This window comes from Triturus cristatus, chromosome 3_1 (genome assembly GCF_964204655.1).
Source record: "Triturus cristatus chromosome 3_1, aTriCri1.1, whole genome shotgun sequence".
NCBI lineage: Eukaryota > Metazoa > Chordata > Amphibia > Caudata > Salamandridae > Triturus > Triturus cristatus.
The window spans coordinates 645,615,653-645,635,813 of record NC_140583.1 but is presented as its reverse complement, the minus strand read 5'-3'; the positions used below and the strand labels follow the sequence as shown (position 1 = coordinate 645,635,813).

General features: G+C 50.6%; 1 protein-coding gene across 1 annotated transcript in view; it reads left to right on the top strand.

Moving 5' to 3' along the window:
- The window catches only part of ANP32A (acidic nuclear phosphoprotein 32 family member A), a 136,837-nt gene that overhangs the window by 37,753 nt on the left and 78,923 nt on the right, over nt 1-20,161 (top strand). Inside the window, exon 2 of the mRNA XM_085644644.1 lies at nt 17,499-17,648. Coding sequence (XP_085500770.1) covers nt 17,499-17,648 — 150 coding nt within the window. The remainder of the gene's footprint in view (nt 1-17,498; nt 17,649-20,161) is intronic.

The following is a 20,161-nucleotide window of genomic DNA, read 5'->3' as shown; positions in this document are numbered from 1 at the left end:
ATAATGAACAACAGGGGTGCTAAAACGCACCCCTGTCTGACCCCCCTGCCAATTTTTATAGCACCAGAAACTTCTCCTCCCGACCCAATCCTGACTTGTGCCCTGAGATCGGTATGGAGATGTGCCAAGAAGTGTACTAAGGGCTCGTCCAGTCCATAACTGAGAAGCATTGACCACAATTTTGATCTGTTTACCAAATCGAATGCGGATGAGAGATCCATGAAAGCGAGGTATATAGGAGAAGATCGGGCGACGGTATACTTATCAATTATTAATTTTAAATTCAAGCATTGCTCGACCGTGCCCACCCCGCTCCTGAATCCCATCTGACATGGATCCAATAGGTCAGAATCTTCAGCCCACTCTACCACCCTGTTATAAATAACTCGCCCAAGTATTTTTAGAGTATTGTCCAAAAGCGAAATTGGTCGGTAGTTTGCTGGATCTGACCTGTCGCCCTTTTTATAAATTGGAACAATAATACTAAGAGACCACGTCTCGGGGATGGACGCTCTTGACAAACTGTTAAAGACATTATATAAAATTGGTGCCCATAAATCTGAGCTGTGTTTTATAAAGTCTATAGGTAGGCCATCTGGTCCAGGGGCCTTGTTACCAAGGCTCTCTCTAATGGCTGTCGCCACCTCAGAGAGGTCAAACCGTAAATCTCCCAACTGTCTCAGATCCGGGGTGATTATTTCTTCAGTGGGAGCAGCATAAATATTGGAGAAGTGGGCTTCCCAGGTAAGGCCAGTTATATTGCAGCCAATAGGGGATAAGTTTTTACCCATATCGCGCATTTTCCTAACAGCGGACCAAAATTGCCCGCTGCTCTTCAAATTGGCGCTATTAACCAGGGACTCCCACTGTTCCATCAAAAGTGCCGCCTTCCTTTCAGCTATTTTTTGTTTATAAAACTTCCTAGCTGTTTGTACCTCCGCTGTGTTCCTTGGTTTGGTGGTTAATGCCCTACGTAGTTCCCTATTTGCCGTAGAGCAAGCCGAATCGAACCATCTAGGGTCCTTCGTCTCAGGGGGTATGGGGACTAACAAATAGTTTTTAATTGCCACGCATAATTTGCCAAAATCGGTGACTATTCTGTGGCAATCCCCATCCATTGATAGACAGGAGTTTACCAATGCTAGGTGATCGTTCTTTACGCGGTCAAGTAGGGCTTCACAGTCAATTCTCCTCCATTTGAGACGGAGACCGTCACCCGATGGCGTGATGTCTCTTGCGCCATTAAATTTAGCATATACTGGGCTAGGGCCCAAATACAAGGTGACTATAAGGGGATTATGATCTCCATATAGGGTCTCTACCACATTTGAATCAGTAACACAGTCTGTTAGGTGGGGGGATGTAAAAATGAAATCAATCGTCGATTTTGAATCTCTCCCTCTAAACGTGGGGGCGCGGGTCAACCTTGGGGATTGGCTTGCTTCCATAACATTGCTGAGAATGTGTTCATTTAAAATCTTAACAAGCTCAATACCTCTGCGATCTGCTAGATCGGGGCAACTTTTGTCCTCTGATTGGTATTTACCTGAGATTTTTGCGTTGAAATCACCCCCAATAAGGATCCCTGACTTCTCGCCTGGGCCTATGTTCATGTTCGTATCAAGGTGTACCAATAAATTAGAAAGTGCTGCGTAATTCCTATTTGGTGTCGAATTAAAATCATTGTTATAAAAATTGATTAAATAAATCAAGGTCTTTCGTTTATATTCGAGAACCTGAATGTTTGGGTTCCCGAATGATAAGTCCTTAAAAGTGCCACCAGCCAATATTCTGATCCCAATAAAAAGTCCTCCCATTGCTCGACCGTGAGCGGACTTAGAGGCGGGTACACTAAAACAATGATAGCCCTCTAGGTACACATTCCCTATAGCCCAAGTCTCTTGAAACATAATGACATCTTTGCCGTCCAATAGCTGGACCCACTGGGGGTCAGACAGTCTTGATTCAATGCCTGCAACGTTCCAGCTAAGGATAGACAAATCATAACCGCTTGGCCTGCCTAGATGCTTAACACTGGTGGTCTGCCTGTAGTTAGTTTGTGGCGTTAATGTTACGTCCTCACATACAACTGGGGATTTGACAGTGGTAGGCTGTGTGGCCATAGGTTGAGATGTGATAGTGTTAAAAAGTGTAGTTCCGGGCTCCACTGAAATCGGGGATACTAACGTGATGCTAACAGTAGGGGCTGGTAGTTCAAAAGGTCTGCTGCGGACATTCTCCACCGATGATATGTCAATCGAAGTTCCAAGGACGTTGGTAACATTATGGGCCAATAAATTATCCAAGACGGCCCGATTGTTCAGTGGCCCGTCCAATTCAACAGCAGTCAAAGTAGGTAGCTTAGGAGAACTGCAAACACCACAATCCACAGCCATTGGCTTGTGACTAGGGAGTCAATCGACCCCGTCCAAGCCATTCAGGCAATTAAAACGATTAAAATGGAAGTAGGGCCTGTCCTGCACTTGAAAATTTGGACGTTGTACACGATCCCTGTATCTATGTCTATGTTCCACCCTCTCCCACTCATCTTGTATCGGGATATGATGCATATGGGTAGGGGGGAAGAAGAAGGATACTGGCATGGTCTGGATAGTAGAGTCCAGTGACCTATTTATACCTTTACAAATGTGCCGCACAGTGCCCGGGTCCTTAAAACTTGTCAGGATGCAGTCCCCTATTATTGATTTCCTAGTTTTACCTAACCAGGGGACCCTTCTTACCATGATAATCTCATTGTTAAAATGGGACGGTAGGGGTCGATTCCAATTCAGCCATTTAATGACCTTGTGTTTTAGTGATTGGTAATCCTCGATCTCCCCTAGTCTTAAACGGGGGACGCCTGCTAGGACCACCGTTAGGCTATTAGCCTCTGGTGGCAAGTCTGGTCTCCGTGGACTTGGGGCCGGCCGACCCGGGGAGGGTAGAGAGATACCTCCAGCTTCTAGATTGCCGTCAATAGTCCCCGAATGGGAACTTTGGGAGGCAGAATTCAGTGTCTCTCTGGGCCTATTGGATACATTGCAGCGCGGTGCATGGTCTAAAACAGCCATTAATGGTTGTAAAGGAGGGGCAGTAGTCGCACTCTGGGGGGAGACTTTGTTATTACCCTTCGTAATTCCCTTTTTAGTAAGATTTCCTGCGGAGGGATGGGGTCCCATATTATTGGATTGCTTACTAACTAAGGTGTTCAGATTAGTAAAAGCTGTTTCCAATAAGGTGAGCCTACTCTCTACTTTTATCAAACTATCGCTAATGGGCTGTAGAAGAGAACGCAGTAGCGATTCTAAGCTCCCCATGGCTGTAGAAGGGTTAGGTATATCAGCCACTGGGATGTTTAGAATGGGAGCTCTAGTTGGACTAGAGACCTTTGAGAGAAGAGCAGTGGGAGCAATCTTATTATCCCTCACAGGCTGGGGTACAAGTGTATGTTTTTTTCCGAAATCTAGATGCGACGGTTTGACTTTCCCCCTGCCCCCCGTTGACTTTTTACTACGTTTACTCGGTGGGGGCCTGTGCAACTCTACCTCAACTCTTTGTTTGGACTTGATTTTCTTGGCTGCGTGCGAAGGTGGGGTTTGGGTGACCAGATTAACAAGGGTAGAACAAGTCCCAGAAGGGGTTATATCTGGGAGTTTTCCAGGGGCCAACTCAGGGGAAATGGGGATGTCCCGCAATAAGAGAGGAAAATCCTCAGGGGTCAGAGGTTTTAAACTAAGTGGGGGCGTGTCATCCTCTTGGGTAATGGGATACGGGATGATCTCTGGCAGGGGCGTATTCTTCATGGAATCAATGGAGCGCCGCCGCTCAGCCCTGCGTTTCTCCAGTGATTTTTCCTTACTTCATCTTCTTTGGTAGGTTTGAAGTACTTGTCCAATGTCCCTGCGTTGCAGCCCCCTTCCCTGACAGTCGATTTACAAAGTCCTGGAGAGGACATCCTCCTGGGCTGGTTGTGTTTGGGATGAAAGGGGTATGGCCCGGCCCGGCCTCCTTTGGCCCCTGACGGCCACAGACGGCCCGCCCTTTGCCCGGGCTTAGCCCGGCGCGTCCCGCGAAGCGGGTCCCTCTGTGTTTTTATGCGCCTCCTGGCGCTTGCTGCACGTCACCACGTCGCGCCGCCGCTGAGGCTGCCGGGAATTGCAGTCCCGGGGCGGCGACGCGGAAGATACTGGTGTCCGTGTGACCCTTGGCGGTGGCGGCAATGGTGTGGCGTGGCAAGGCTCCGCAGGTGAGTTCGTTGTCAGGCTGTTCCCCCCCCCCCCGCTCCGCCGGTCCCTCTGTGTTTTTATGCGCCTCCTGGCGCTTGCTGCACGTCACCACGTCGCGCCGCCGCTGAGGCTGCCGGGAATTGCAGTCCCGGGGCGGCGACGCGGAAGATACTGGTGTCCGTGTGACCCTTGGCGGTGGCGGCAATGGTGTGGCGTGGCAAGGCTCCGCAGGTGAGTTCGTCGTCAGGCTGTTCCCCCCCGCTCCGCCGGTCCCTCTGTGTTTTTATGCGCCTCCTGGCGCTTGCTGCACGTCACCACGTCGCGCCGCCGCTGAGGCTGCCGGGAATTGCAGTCCCGGGGCGGCGACGCGGAAGATACTGGTGTCCGTGTGACCCTTGGCGGTGGCGGCAATGGTGTGGCGTGGCAAGGCTCCGCAGGTGAGTTCGTCGTCAGGCTGTTCCCCCATTTTTATCTGAAATGTAAAGAAAGTCGTCATTGTTTTTTTGGAGATTTTGGTGAAATGTCTGGCATCTGTCAGATCACTGGATCACCAGAGAAGCTCCTGAAGATAGTACATGAGCTGGTCGAGTAAATGTGCTTTTTGCAGATATATCTGCACATCTTGGAGGCCAAAGGCTACACTTCCAGCAAACTGCAAAGATTGTGGATGCGCCTTCTGCGAAAACTGAGATGCACACGCAGCCTGAATCCTCAAGCGGCTATAGCATGGAGGTGAAATGGCTTAACGGCTGCGCTGCTGACCTTGGAACTGGGGGACTAGGTCCGAGTCCGTTTAGTCTCTTATGCTCAACATCCTATGATTCTGGGCAAATTGCTTATTCTCCCCGGGCCTAAAAAAAATTCTGACCTCGTGTAATGTAATCTGGGGCTGAGGCAAAGCGCTCTGGTGCCTTTAGGACACATGAAAATGCGCCAGTCACAGGGATTCAGATGCAATAAGTCATCCGACTGGTTTATTTTGCTAGGTACGGAAATACGTGTGCGCAGACCGCAGTTCACATATTGAAGTTCTAGTGTATACGAGAGCTCATGGCTAGATGAAGCAGGAGAAGTCGTCTATAAAAGTAGAACAAGTAACAGCTGTAGTTTTTGTTCCCCCACAGAACAAAATCCGGTTTAATTCGCTGGCGAAAAATAAAACCCAAGGCATCCGGATTAGTGCCTTTCCTTCAAGTACACCCTAGTCACCTCCCTGGTGACCGCCTTTGGCTGCTTTTCTTCCGGTTCAACTCCTAGTAAGACAGCTCGGTTGGGTAATGTGCGCGCTGCAGAGACCTCCCTGTTAACTGCAGCCCATGGGTTGCCATATTTAGCAAGCTAGTTTATAAGGCTTCTACTACCTGCTGTACAGTTCAGATCTGTGTATAATCTGAGGTTTTCCCATTCGGATCCAGGCATGTCCGCCTTTCCATTTCCAAAGATCAATAAAACTGAACCCCCACAGACGTTCCATTTAATAGTAATAGCACCTAATAACAGCCCAGTTTGTGGTTCGTGCTGTATAGGCTGTGCTCAGTAGTATTATGGGGGTACATTCCTGTAGGCAAACATCACATTATAGGGGCACTCACCATTTTTCCATGGCGACCTTGAGCTCTGCGCAGGGGGTCTCGTGCGCTTCCAGGGTGGCCTGCGGCGTGTGGGTCTCGCTGTCCGACATGCTGGAAAGTGCTTCAGTTTTATGCTAGGTCTTTTTTATGCTTTTCTGTGTTACCGGGTAACTCTCCGCCGCCTGTCTGTCCACTGCCTCCTCCCTCCGCTCGCCAGGGCCTGCCTCGCACGCGCCGGCTCTTCACTGGACTGAGAGGAATCGTTCTGGCACTGGGCTCGGGGCACTGAAAGTCCTGCTCAGATCTGTCACCGGGGTAGGTGGAGTGAGCGTGGGAGGGCGTGGACTGTGTGCGTGCCTGTGCACTCCAGATATGCCACAACTCGGCTGAGGCCTGGGGGTGAATCCGACACACTAGCAACGCAGCGGGCCTCGTCACAGGCCTTCAGGTCCACCTCCCGCCCACGACACAGAGGTGCAGGTGACAAGCTACCCAGACCGGGGCAAGGTCTGAGGGTTGGCACCCCCGGCAAGGACCTCAAAAGCAGCCCCGACAAAGGTTAAGATATTTAGCACACTTGGTAAACGCCATAAAACCTGGTATAGGCGATTAGGTTAGGATGAAAGGCGGAGGCACCCACAAAGAAAGCCTAGACAGAGAAAAACGCATCAGATCACAGGTGAGCGCACAGGCGATACGTTTAGCAGGCCGGTCCTGGCACAGCGCCCAGAAGGAGTGATTGCTGCACGTGGAAAACTCTGCACCCTCCACCGATCCCGCCGACATGCTAGCATCGGCGAGGGCCTCAGAGAACTGGTGCTCGCGACCCTCTATTGCCACCCAGACGCCAAAGATGGGCCCTGACGCCAGGGGAATGACACCCAACCACTCCGGGGCGCCTCGGTTAGATTCCTGGTCCCAGTGATCGTATCAACGTTCGAGGCTTATCCATGAGACTATGAAGGAGCCAACCGGGAACCGATGAAGGGCCACTAGGGCGGACTGATACCCCAAATTATGCAGACCCTCGTGTGGACTCATGGCCCCAGTGATGATAACCGGCGCCCTGAGAAAAACACACCTTGGGCTAGAGACCGTGGGGAGAGGAGTCAAGAGAGGGGGGTACCCTCGTAGTGGAGAGCGAGGGATGGCAGGGAGGAGGGGTCACCAAGGGTGCGCACTGGACCGTTTCTAATATCTCAACTCGGCTCCACCACACCCTTGCGGAACGTCTATTAAACGCCAATACTTACTCTGATTGGTGACATCCATTTCGGTTGCTGATTTTCTTCCACATATTTTCAGTACCGAACACCCGGCCAGGTTGGAATTAGCACCGGCTAGCGGCCCTTCCCATTGACACTCGCAACACTTTCAGCCCTGAAGAGTCACGGGATTACTCCCATCAGTGACGAAACACGTGCCGACTGGTTGCCTTTTTTCCTGTTACATTAATTAAATTCACTTCAACTTATCATTCTGGTGTTGACCTCAAATTCTGTCATTTAACACTGGACATTCCATGACTTTACTCTGACCCCAACCACGTGTGCCCAGGACTCTGTTTCTCATACAATTTTGGGGGTTTCTGGACTCGCATAACTATGGGGGTTTTAAGGTTTTTTGCTCCCCCGACCTGGTAGCACCGTACCTACACGTAGCTTTCTAAACGTACGCAGAATTAGCTTGAGCGCCATTCTTCCTGTCGTTACTAAAAAAATCCTTACACCGACATAGTGCGTTCAGGACACTGATGCAAGGGAAAGAAGAGGGTGCATTGAGGGGCACTGAAGGAACGGAGGGACACTGAGGGAAGGAGGAAAGAAGGTACAGCCAAGGACACGGAGGGAGCCGAGCAGAGTGTGCCCAGGCTCAAGGACCCCGAGGGAGGGGTCAGTCAGCCAAGCCAGTGAAACCGGGGGACGGGAAGACGTGGCGCAGTTCCCAATGCACCTGTAGTTTTTTTTTTTTTTAAAGTTTTTATTGAAATTAGACAAATCAAATAATACAGATTTTGCGGCTGTGCGATACACAAATAACCAATCAGTAGCAGCATTGTGACATTTCCGGTCCTGAAATAAACAATACCACACCATGAATGCAACCGACAACAAGACCCCATCTGCCAATCCATCATCAACACCTGCCCGAACCCGAACCAGGGGGATCCCTGACCCGTGAGCTGTCTCCAGGGTACTAAAGACGTCCCCCTCCCCTGCCCTCATTTCTAACATGGGAAAACGCCACGCGGTGTACAGTACCCGACCCCAGGAGCTCAATATCCCCGCGTCGACACCCCAGCAGGACCCCTACATCTTCGTAATAGTGGGTTGGCACGACCTACCCCACTCCAGTGGGAGCTATTCCGGGATTCGGGGATGGCGGGGTCGAGTCAGGCAAGCCTGCAATGTATGTTTTATAAGGGCCCCAGATGTCCCTAGGACGCGCTATCGTTGGGAGGAGACTAGAGTAGATCTCGCTATTCGTGCTGCAGAAAGCCATGGCTGTAAGCCATGTCTTGGACGTGGGAGCTGTCTTCCTCCCCCAGTGCTTTGCTATCTCCCGCTTGGCCAGAAGAAGCCCTAGAGAGGCCAGTTTACGGACATTCTTTGGGAAATTGACCGTATAACCCAGCAGTGCGACCTCAGGAGTGGGAATGAGTGTAAGCCCTAGCATCTCTTCTAGGATCTTGTGAACCTGAGCCCAGAATGTCTGCAGTCTCGGACACGTCCAGGCCATGTGTGCAAAATCGGCATGTGGTGCAGCGCATTTCCAGCAGGCGTGCGGCCGCGCGGGATCAATGGCGTGGAGTCTAACCGGGGTCATATACCAACGGCGTAGGAATTTATAATGTAGGAGTTTGTGACGGCTATTCAATGACACTGTGTCGGTGACCCTGCAACATGCCGTCCATTGTTCGTCCGTGATAGGCCTACCAAGGTCTGTCCCCCACTCCTCCCGCGCACGATCATCCGCACAGGGGACCCGCGCCGCGCACGCCCTGTACAGCTTGGAAACAATATGTGCCCCCCGTATCGGCGTCAATCAGGATGGTGAGAGGTTCAAGGGAGGCCGGCTCGAGGGGGAATCCCTGAATCTCCGCCCGGGCGGCGCAATAGAGCCGGCGAAGAACGAACCGGTCCATGAATGTAGCGTCACTTAATCGCGCGTCCTCTGACGCCGAGAAAATGTGCCCACCCGGGTACAAGTCCCCGATCCTGGTGAGGTCAAATTTCGTCAACGTTCGTCGCACCAGTGCTTCATCCGTGCCAGGCAACAGCCCAGGGTTGGGTATCGGGAGGGAAGACGAATACAGCAGAGGCTGAGCCAAATAGCGCGAGAGCCTGTTCCATGCCCAGCTGGCGGTAGACACGGTTTGAATGTCCTTTGGGTCCCTGGGGACACCTTTGGGCAACACCGTCGACAGGCGACCCGGGAGGACAAAGTCCGCCTCTGGGCGAAGGAATGGGATCCGAGCATCAGGGTGATACCAGGCATAGGCATGGGCACACTGAGCGACTAAATAGTATAAATATAAATCCGGCACTCCAAGTCCGCCACGATCTTGTGGGAGTGTGAGGGTCGCCCAGCGGATCCGGGGGTGTTTCCCGCCCCAGACCAGCCTAATCATGAGGGACCGCAGTGTGGAGAAGAAGGCCCGGGTCAGAGGGATAGGGATGTTATTGAAAAGATACAAGAATTTGGGGAGCACTATCATTTTAAGAATAGCTATCCAGGCGGACATAGAGAGCGGGAGCCGCAACCACCCATCCACCTGAGTCTCCAGCCGCGCAATCGCGCGGCCATAGTTGAGGCGGATGATTTCGTCCGTGTTCAAATGTATTTGTATGCCCAAGTATCGCACCGAGTCTGAGCACCACTCAAGAGGGAACTCACATTGCCATGGGGAGGTGCCGATAGTCAGTGGGAAGATGATGGACTTATGCCAGTTTATGCCCAGGCCCGAATGGCTACCGAAACGAAGGATCTCCTGTATCAAGGGGGCCAGGTTGGCCTGCGGCTCCCTGACATACAGGATTGTGTCATCGGCATAAAGAGAGGCCAGCAATGGGCCCGTCCGAAACTGGAGACCCCTGTGGAGGTGCCGCTCTTGGAAATGCCGAATCAGGGGGTCCATAGCCAAAATGAACAAGAGCGGTGAAAGCGGGCAACCCTGCCGCGTACCGCGCGTGAGTGAGAATGGGCGAGAGAGCGTGCCGTTGAGACGCAAACGGGCCGTAGGGCGACTATAAAGGAGTCTGACGGTAGCCAGGAAGTTCATGGGCATGCCCATGCGCTCCATGACGGAAAGAAAGAAAGGCCACTCCAAAGAATCGAACGCTTTTTCGGTGTCTAGGAGGATCGCGGCAGCCGGAGTGGTCGGGTTAATTCTGTGCAGAACCGTGAAGAGCGTTCGCAAATTAAGCGACGTCGAGCGGCGGGGGACAAAGCCGGACTGTGCGGGCGATATAATGAATTCCATCAGCTGGGAAAGCCTGTTGGCCACTATTTTGGCCAAGATCTTATAGTCAGTGTTTAAGAGGGAGAGGGGCCTGTACGACCCACACAATGTAGGGTCCTTATTCGGCTTCGGGAGCAGCACAATGACCGCCTCACTAAGAGTTGACGGGAGGGAGCCACGTTCCAAGGCCTCCGCATACACTTCTATTAGCTTGGGCGCCAGCAGATCCGAAAAGGCCTTGTAGAAGTCAGCGGAGAAGCCATCAAGGCCCGGGGCAGAAGAGCCCCGGAGCACCTTGATCGCCCCCCGCACCTCCGCCACCGTTATAGGTTCCGCCATGAACTCCTGCATGCCCTTATCCAGGAACACCAGAGCGATTTCAGATAAATAGGCCGCACGCGCGGCCGCGGAGTCACCCAACTTGGTGGTGTATAGATCTGTGTAGTAGGCCAGGAACTCGTCCCGGATCTCAGCGGGCGTTGTGCGGAGCTCCCCGTCCGTGCCCCGCACCTCGGCGATCAGGGACTTGCTGTATGGTGGTCGCAAGGCCTGCGCTAGCGTGCGCCCTGGTCTGTCCCCCTCTCCATACCTACGCGCAACCTGGTATTTCCCCAGATACAGGATCTCCCTGTCCGCGGCCTCCCGGAAGTCAGATAACAGTCGTAAGCGCCTGGTAAATACCTCGTCCGCGGGTGCTTGCTGCGCCTCAGTGTCTAGCGCGTCTAGCTGTGTCTCCAGTTGTGTTATTGTGGCGCGCAATACTTTCAGGACCCCCGCGTGCTTAGCAATGCAGACCCCTCTGATGTATGCCTTGAACCCATCCCAGAGCACTGCCCACGAGTCCACCGAGCCAGTATTTATGGTGAAGTAGTCCTCTATCGCCTCGGAAACCTCGTGCACAAAAAGGTCATCCAGCAGCGCCCTCCCAGGGAAGCGCCACTGCCGCTCAAATCCCTCAGGTCGAGGAACGTCTAAGCCAAGCAGGACTGGAGAGTGGTCCGAGTACGTTCTCGGGAACGTCCTCAACGCGCGGAACCAAGGGGACAGGCCCGGGGAGAGGAGCCAGTAGTCAATTCTGGTCCAAGTGTTGTGCTGCCCTGAAAAGTGTGTGTAGTCAGTAGTGTTTGGGTGTCGCCTGCGCCATATATCCGTCAACAAGAATCGACGGCAAAGGTCCTGGAATGCTCGCCTTGCCCTAGGCTTAGAGTCTGTGGCCCCAGAGGTGCTATCCAGCCCCACATCCAGCAACATGTTTAGGTCGCCGCCCAGCAAAACGCCAGCCGGCGCCAGGGTTACCAGATGGGCCGCAAGCGCATTGAAAAAATCCGGGGAATCAGTGTTGGGGGCATACACACAGACAAGAGTAACAACATGGCCCATCAAGACCCCCTGTACAATACAGTAGCGCCCCTCCCTGTCCCCTAGGAACGTTTGGCATTGAAACGGGACTCTCTTATGGATCAGCACCGCAGTGCCTCTGGCGTAATTACTATAATTAGCGAAGTATCGGTGAGCGCCCCAGGAAGCCGCAAAGCGGGAGGGCATGGGGCCATGCAGTTGAGTCTCTTGGAGAAAAGCAATGTCCACCTGATGCCGATTTAAGTAATGCAGTACTTGTTTGCATTTACTCCGGTTGTTCAGGCCCCGGACATTCCAAGTCATTAACGATAGATTGAGAGGAGCTTCATTCAAACCTATGTGGGCCATTGATGCCAGTCAGCAAGTGATGGGAGCAGCAAAATCGGGATGTCACTGTGTATCAATAAAGTTCGTTCACACATAGCCGTAGTAGTAGAATCAAAATTGCTTACCCCAACCCCCCTCCCCCCCGCCCAGCCAAACCACGCAAACGTGAGGCAATCCCAATTCTGGAAAAAAAGAAGAACATAGCTCTAGGCAGGAATACCCAGTGTAACCAAACAACAAAAAGTAGAGCATCGTAACAGAAAACGATCCCAGCGGTTTCAACCAAAGGGGGGTGACAACGATCCGCAAACAACCCAGCGCTGCAGAACCAATATACTCCAAATGTTAGTACGTCCTCAAATAACCAAAGTCAAAACAGTGCAAAGTTCAGTAACGGGCGCAGTCTCAGCCGACACCGGAGGATGAGAACAGGTCCTGGCTGCCCGCAGACCCACTACCAGGGGGAGACCGTCCACCCTCATCTCCCCCCGGCGGGCCCCCGCGCGGCTTGTAGGTACGGCAAAACTCCTGCACCGCAGCGGGATTGTCAAATAGCCGAGCTCGGCCATCAACCTCGACCCGGAGCCGGGCCGGATAGAGCATGCCATATTTAAGGCCCAGGTTCCGGAGCGCCGCCTTCACCCCCGCATACTTACGCCTGGCCTCCTGGACCATGGCGGTGAAGTCTGGGTAGAATGAGAGTCTTGCACCTTGCCAAGTAATCTCGCCCTTCTCTCTGGCAAGCCGCAAGGCCGTGTCACGGTCTCGGAAGTTCATAATGCGGGCAATCAGGGGGCGAGGCGGGAGCCCCGGGTTAGGCCTCGGCCCCAGGGAGCGGTGGGCACGCTCCACCACGAAGCCAGGAGTGAAGGAGTCTCTCCCAAAGATATCAGCCAACAGTTGTTCCACAAAAACATCCAGCCGGCCCGTGGCCGTGGACTCCGGAACCCCAATAATCCGTACATTGTTTCGCCGACTGCGCGATTCCAAATCTTCGTTTTTGCTGGCCACTTCCTTCAGTATGCGCTCCAATCTGTCCACCCTTTTGATCTCCTGTACCGATTTATCCTCCACTGCCGAGATCCGGGCCTCAGCCTCTCCCAAACGCTTGTCATGGGCCTGGATTTTGGCCCCCATAGTTTCCAGCGTCTTATTTAGGGCGTCAAAGCGACCACCCAGGGCCCTGAAGCCGGCACGCATCTCCTGTAGCCAGTCCGGGGCCGGAGCCTGGGTCGTCGCGCCGCCGGTCGCCCCATCAGCCGGGTCCGGCATGTCAGGGGGGTTATCCGTGGGCTGCTCAGACAGTTTCTCGAATTGCAGCGTTTTCTGTTTGGGGTCCTTGCGACCCATTCTCACAACCGCCAGACGTGTGGAGCGCAAGGGAGGCGATGGTGCGATGGAGCCAATCTGGTCTGGAGCACTGATGATGGTGGGCCCACCGGGCACCGGACAGATCACGTCCTCACTGCGCAGCAGGCAAGAGCCACGACTCCGTGTAGCCAGCATGGCCCCAATGGAACATCAAGTGCGCCATCGTGATGTGGTCAGCAGCCACGATTCGGCGCCGCCGGGAGGGGCAAGGGAGGAACGCAACAACCAGCCGCGGAGCACATGGCAAAACCCGAGAGGGCCCAAGTGACGAGGCCGAGACAACCCGGGCGTCGGGCCCAGCGCAGGGCCCCAACCGCCCCCCCCCCCCACCGCCAGCAGGCCGTCCCGCCACACCTCCCAGGCTCCCCGACCGGATTAGTCCGGGGCCCCAGGGAGGAGACAACGAGTGAGGCCGCGGCCGGAGCGCAGGGCCAGAGCCGTGCGCCCGGTCGCCCCCCGGCCCGCAATGGCGTAGGGAGAAAGAAGCGGGCCCCCGCCAGCCAGCACCCCGGTGCTCAATGCCCCCCCCTCCGAGCCCCCCGGGTACCTGTCTCTCGGCCGGCCGCCCTCCTCGCACTCGAGTCCCCCGATCCCGGATCAGCCCGCCATCTTGGGCCTCAGGATGGTGTGCTCATCTCCGGGCGCCCCCGCGGCCCGGGAGGTCCGCTCTGTATCCCAGCGCACTCCGGGGTCTTAGTAGGGTCAGCGGCAGCGTCTGGCGTCCCGCGCCCGCATCAGGAGGGCGAGGAAAGCAGGGTTTGCGCCGGGTCGATGGCGGAGCTTCAACGCCGTGCGGCCATCTTAGCCCGCGGCTTGGCCACGCCCCCAATGCACCTGTAGTTAAAGTACTTGCCTCTTGTAAAGCGTTACATGGAATCTGAAAACTTCGAAGTATAGAAACCCTGTTCACTTTCCAGCTCTCAGGAGAGGGATGGTTTGTTTTTCTGTCCAAAGTAAACAGTCTGTGTTTGCCAGTTGGGAATTTACACATATTGACCTCAAATATGTTGTAATACAGAGCTTTGGTATAGACCGAGTTGGGGACTGTTTGCCCATGCGCTGCTCACCGCAGAATACAGGGGTATGATGATCCAGGGGACAGAGGGACACAGAGGGGAGACAGGGTACCGGGAGAGAGGGTATGAGAAAGAAAAGGACCGAATGAAAAATGAATGAAGCAAGTGAGTGACAGGAGGAAATGAGAACGAGGGAGGTGAAAAGGGGAGGCGGAAAGAAAAGAAGCGGATGAGGCGGGAAGGAGGCATCAACCCGGAAAAGAGAGAAGAATGACGGAATGCAGAAAGGAGCCGTAAAGGAACAGAGGGAACGAACGGAATGAGTAAAAGGAGTGACACAGAGAGCAAGGTGAAAGGGAGGAACAGAGCGGGCGAGGGAGGGAGGAGAAGGGAATGAATGAAAGAGGGAAGGGCTTGGACGAAGACAGACATGTGTGAATAGTGTAAGAGAGCCAGAAATAGAAACCCAGCTAGAGACAATCTAGTGAATGGGTGGGCGGTAGAAGGGATCGATGGACGTAGGAGTGAAATGAATGAATTGCTGAATGGATTTATATTGCGCAGTCACGTTCCCCGTAAGAAGACTCTGTGCTGTGATGGTGGCAGGGTTAGCAGAACACATAGCACATGCCCTGACCCTGCTGCTGCCTCCGGGGTCAACATAAGGAGGAGGCTCCCAGAAGGTATAGCGCAGCTGTCTTATGTAACAACCCCAGGGCCTGAAGATAGCCCTGGAAAAATGTATGACGTTACAACGCATACATTTACTTCGCGGTACATTACATCGCGGTTTTGACAACGCAAGTCGTTACAACGACTTGCGTTGGAGGGCGCTGGACTTAGGAGTAGTATAATTTACTATTCCAACTCCAGTCTACGTACAGTAGGGAAGGTGTTGGATAGTAAATTATAATATTCCTTGTCCTAGAGCGCCATCTAGCGCAAGTCGTTGTAACGACTTGCGTTGTAAAAACCGCGATGTAATGGCATCGCGATGTAATCCCCGCGTTGTAAACGATGTTTCCCGCCCTGGAAAAGACGAAAAGCTGAATATGATGTAACAGCTGCCTCCAGTGGTCACGGCTCGTTAATTCTCAAACCTCGCTACTTGTTACTGATGTGTATACTCAGTAAAAATTATTTCAACAAGCATTTGCAATTACAAAGCAATTATCACGGCACTGCGCTTTAGCATTAAACACCGTGAACTAAAGAGCGGGTGCCGCGATTGCTTCAAAAGTAAAGAAATAGAAAAGCATATTTTTTTCAATTTCTTTCCTTTTGAAGCAATCGCGGCACCCTCGCTTTAGCTTAGGATGTTTAAAGCTAAAACGCTAGTGCAATAAGCAAAGACATAATAAAGAAAGTGAAAGCACGCCATACGCGTGTTCTGCTAAGACACTGTCAATACAGGAAACGCCCGGGGAACTTTGCAGAATGAAAGCAAAGCAACGCGTGCATATGTCCTGTCCAGGCGCGTTCACATGCCCTGTCCGGGCAGGCACGCCGAAGGAAGACAGGGAGGGACCCAAACATGCTTTCCTCCCAATAGAAAGCACGGATTTGGCAGGCGTGCCAGTAAGAAGCGTGGGTGGAGCCGACACCCTCGCTTCGCAAGCCAAAGCGACGACAATAGATCTCGCCAGGAGCGAGCAGCGCATGCGCTGCGTTGCTAGGCGAGACCTAAAAAGGACGGTGCTATAGCTCTTTATGTTTTCGGTCTCTGCTGCAAAGTCTCCCCCTTCTCTTCCCCCTCCGGAAAAAAGGCCTTGGCAAACTCCAGCTATCTTACATTCTGTGAAACAGTGCTCACTGTCAATTAATAACCGAGAAGTAAAATTATTCGCTTCTATGAAACCTTGATCATAATTTCAAAACAATTATTGAAACCAAAATCTCTATTCGGATGAACTAACATAAATGTGTTCACACAGACTTGGTTATCACGTTGCAATAAGTAGTGACATGAGTAAATGTACATTTTATATACAAATAACTAACATATTGAATTTAAAAAGGGGGATCCTGAAAGGAAGAACATAATTATAACACTTAAGCCTCTCGTCGTAAGACTTATGGGTTAAACCCTTTCCATTCTAGTTAGCCGTCCTTGCTCTGTCTCCAGTTTCTTCATAATTCAGAATATTTGACTGCTAGAATTGGGTGCAGTGTACTAGATATAGCCTTCAGAATTGGAATGCTCGCCAGATGTGGCCTGTAGAACTGGTTATAATACTCCCGATCTGTTCTCCAGTACTGTGAACAATGTTTGAGGTATGGCCTACAGAACTGGACACAATATTCTAAGTGGCCTTCAGAACTTGGAACAGTACACCACATATGGCCTCCAGAAGTGAACATAGTACAAAGTGCGCTCTGTAGAGCAGGCTAAAATACTCCATAAGTGTCTTTAAAAACTGCAGAGAATACTACATATGTGGTTCTTCGAACTTGAAAGAATGCTCTAAATGTAGCTTCCACTGTGAAGCCATGTAGGCAAACTAGTGTGAGAGCTAAAGCACTGATAACCCAATCATGGCTACACTAAACTATGTAAGTTGTATAGCCAAGACTTCAGCACTCTGCCAAGGACTCTTCCGTGAACAAAGATGCATTTTGTATTCCTGTGTGCCAAGCTTCTGGGAGAAGAACAGCTCTCTTTCCTCCTGCTTGCTGTTCAGTTGTGGGCCAACAAATAAAGTAAATATTATTGTGAAGATTGCATAAGAGGTCTGACAATACCCATTTTGGATTTCAAAGAAGAGAGCGTCTCTGTCTCTGATACGGTTTGCGTGGTTTGTCCAGGTATCGCTCGAACAGGTCGCCATGATTTATAATCTTAGACCTCTCTCTTATTACCCACCTGTATCCCTATTTGTACCTCCTTTCCTCTGCTGCCAGTCCCATCGAATCCTTCCTGCTCTCCATGTGTATCAGCAAGACGCCCAAAGTTGCTACCTTCAGTGCACTCGGTATTCAGATAGTTTTTTTAAAAAAAGGCCTCTCCATCTACAAGACTTTCCTTACTCCTTATATTTCGTCCCTTCCCATTTCTCTCATGGCTCCTTTTTTTTTTTCATCTCTACTGTCTTGTTGAGGGGACCCAAAGGTGGCCATAGGCGCTGCACAAATAAATGTAATGTTGTCCTTTTGTTTTCACTTTCAGGTGAAAGAGCTGGTTCTTGACAATTGTCGGTCCAATGAAGGAAAAATTGAGGGTCTAACAGATGAATTTGCTGAGCTCGAGTTCCTCAGCACAATCAACGTGGGCCTGACCTCCGTGGCAAACCTACCAAAGTTAAACAAACTCAAAAAGGTAAGTGTACCACCACTGCTTACCAAAAAAGCCCACGCTGTTTTGCTAACTGCGGCGGTGTAGGTGTGAGGGGAGGTCTGAAACATGGGAACACTAAATCCAGGAAGTCTCGAAGTGGGAAGGCCTGAGTTAAGACATTAAGGGTAGCGCTTGGATTCACAAGTAGATATTAAACTTGTCATCTTATCTTTACAGCAAAGAACTTTCATAAGTACCTTCGTTTTGTATTATAGCAGCTGAATAGTGCAGCCTATTTTCAGAACATAATTCACTTGTCAAGCGCTTATTTGTTTTTTAAAAATGACAGCACTATTGCCAGAATTCTATTGAGGCGCACTCGAGAAATGTCATTGTGCAGTCGCAGGATTTTCCACGTAATCATAAAATGGCTGCTTAATCTATCAACTGACTAATTTTTAGACTTTAGCAAAAAAACATTGTTACCAGCTAAAGCGGATCAAAAGTTGGTGAAATTGCTGCACATGTGCTACAAAAGTTTAACTGGCCAGCTTTCAGCTGTTTATTTCGATCACGCTTTAAATGGGATAGGAATTAAGCTTAGAAAGTGTAAATAGATAGTCTTGCTACACATTTTGGACCAACCTACTGTTTAATTTTGTGATCTGCTGCCACATAAACCCACTAGTCCAGATTATGTTTTGTAGCCTATACTGTGTGAATGAGCACATATGACATGGCATCTGTCCAGATATATTCTTAGACGGTTGAAATAACTAGTTTATACTCATTAAGATGGTGGCCGATATCAAGTATAGAACAGCAGACAACCATCGTTTTGAGGGCACAAGCTGAATTTAGGGATTTTGTAGTTCAGTTATGTGCTGCTTAATTTTGAGTCTTGTTCTCTTTCTACCTCTGGTAATCAGGAAGGCTCTCCGAGAAGTTCTCATTAACTGACGAAGACATGTTTCTTGAACGCCTGAGCTGTTTTGTCCTTCTGTTGTATGTTTTCCCAAGAAGCTTTTGTCACAGAAGCCAATATGCACTGACTTTTTCACAATTGCCTGATCATTTTAGATTTTCACGGTCTGTTAAAACCATCTCCTGAGAACAAACAAGAATTTGATTTATTTCACGTGGACTTTCTCAGTTCAGTCATTTGGTGAAAATGTTTTGGTCATCTGATTATTTGGTGCAGTGAGAGCAGTCTGAAATGTTTTCAAGTGTCTGCTGAACTGAAACTGGTGAGATTCGGATGCACAGGAGCGTTTATGGACACAGACAGATTTCCCTCTACACTTTAGTCCCTTCATGGGGCGGTGTTGGATCAGATCCTATAAAGTGGGTTGCAGATTACTGAATGGTATGTAGTGGGCAGATAGTTTCTGTAGGGATCTAAGACATTGTCACACTTTAATGCAGAATATTGATATCACTAGAATTAACTGGAGATTTGTTGACCTTACCATAGTGACATCTGTTTTGGTGCAGGCATAATTTGGCTGTCTGATTTTTCTCTTTTTTACAGCCTGGCAATGACCCTTTTGGGAGCGCTGGTTTAAACTACAGTGCGTTAAATCAATCCAGGTTTAACATAAACACAACAGTTGTTAGCTCTATTTAGTTATTGGTTTGAAGGAATAGCTATACTTAGTTATTAGTTTGAAGGAATGGAAGGACTGTCTTGAGCAGAAGAAATTGGGAAGTTAGTTTCCTTTGACGATGTATTGAATTGCTGGACCAAATTGAGGCCTGAATCAAGAATGGGTCATTTTTAAACAGTTCAAAATATTAGAGTAGAAATCTTTTGGCATGCTGCTACAAAGTTAAACGGAGGTGCCAAACATGTCCAGCCTTAAACTGTGGGTTGACATTAGGGATACAATACAGATTTGCCCATGTCTTCTTCAGAAGGGTAAGAGTTGCTTACATGTGAAGCTGAAATATCATTGCCTTCCAGAGAATACACTGCAGGAAGCATGTTCATCTTACTCAACAACAGTCAGAACAGCGGCTCTCCGATGGTATTTTGTGCCTCTCAAAATGACCACATCAGGAAGAATGTTTTTGTGCACTGTTTCATCACATTCTGATTTAAAATTTCCATTGTTTACCTCAAAAAGTACATTGCTGTTAGAACAGGAGGCTAAGTTCATCTGAACAGCACCCTTTCTTAACTTCTAGGCCATTGGAGTTCGCAGGTGCCTGGTGTTGTAGAAAATGTACAAGAGAATAGTATGTTTAAGCCTCTTTTGCATTCCATGCTACAGTTGGGTTTTGTAACTTGTTTGGGCAGCAGCTTTTGAAGTGTATGAAGATGTGGTCACTTAACGACATGCTGCACCATTCTCGCTCTGAATAGCGCAACTACACCTTCCTTATGTCAGATGGCACATTTGCACCAGCCCTCGTCCTTATTTCAGAGCTGTCATTCATGGATCCAAGCACATCATAATTGCACCATGCCTGCATCCAAAAAGGGTGCGTCATCACTACATCTGACAGCAAAGCTGGACCAGCCCTGCACATAAAACACAGTTGCATCAACCCTT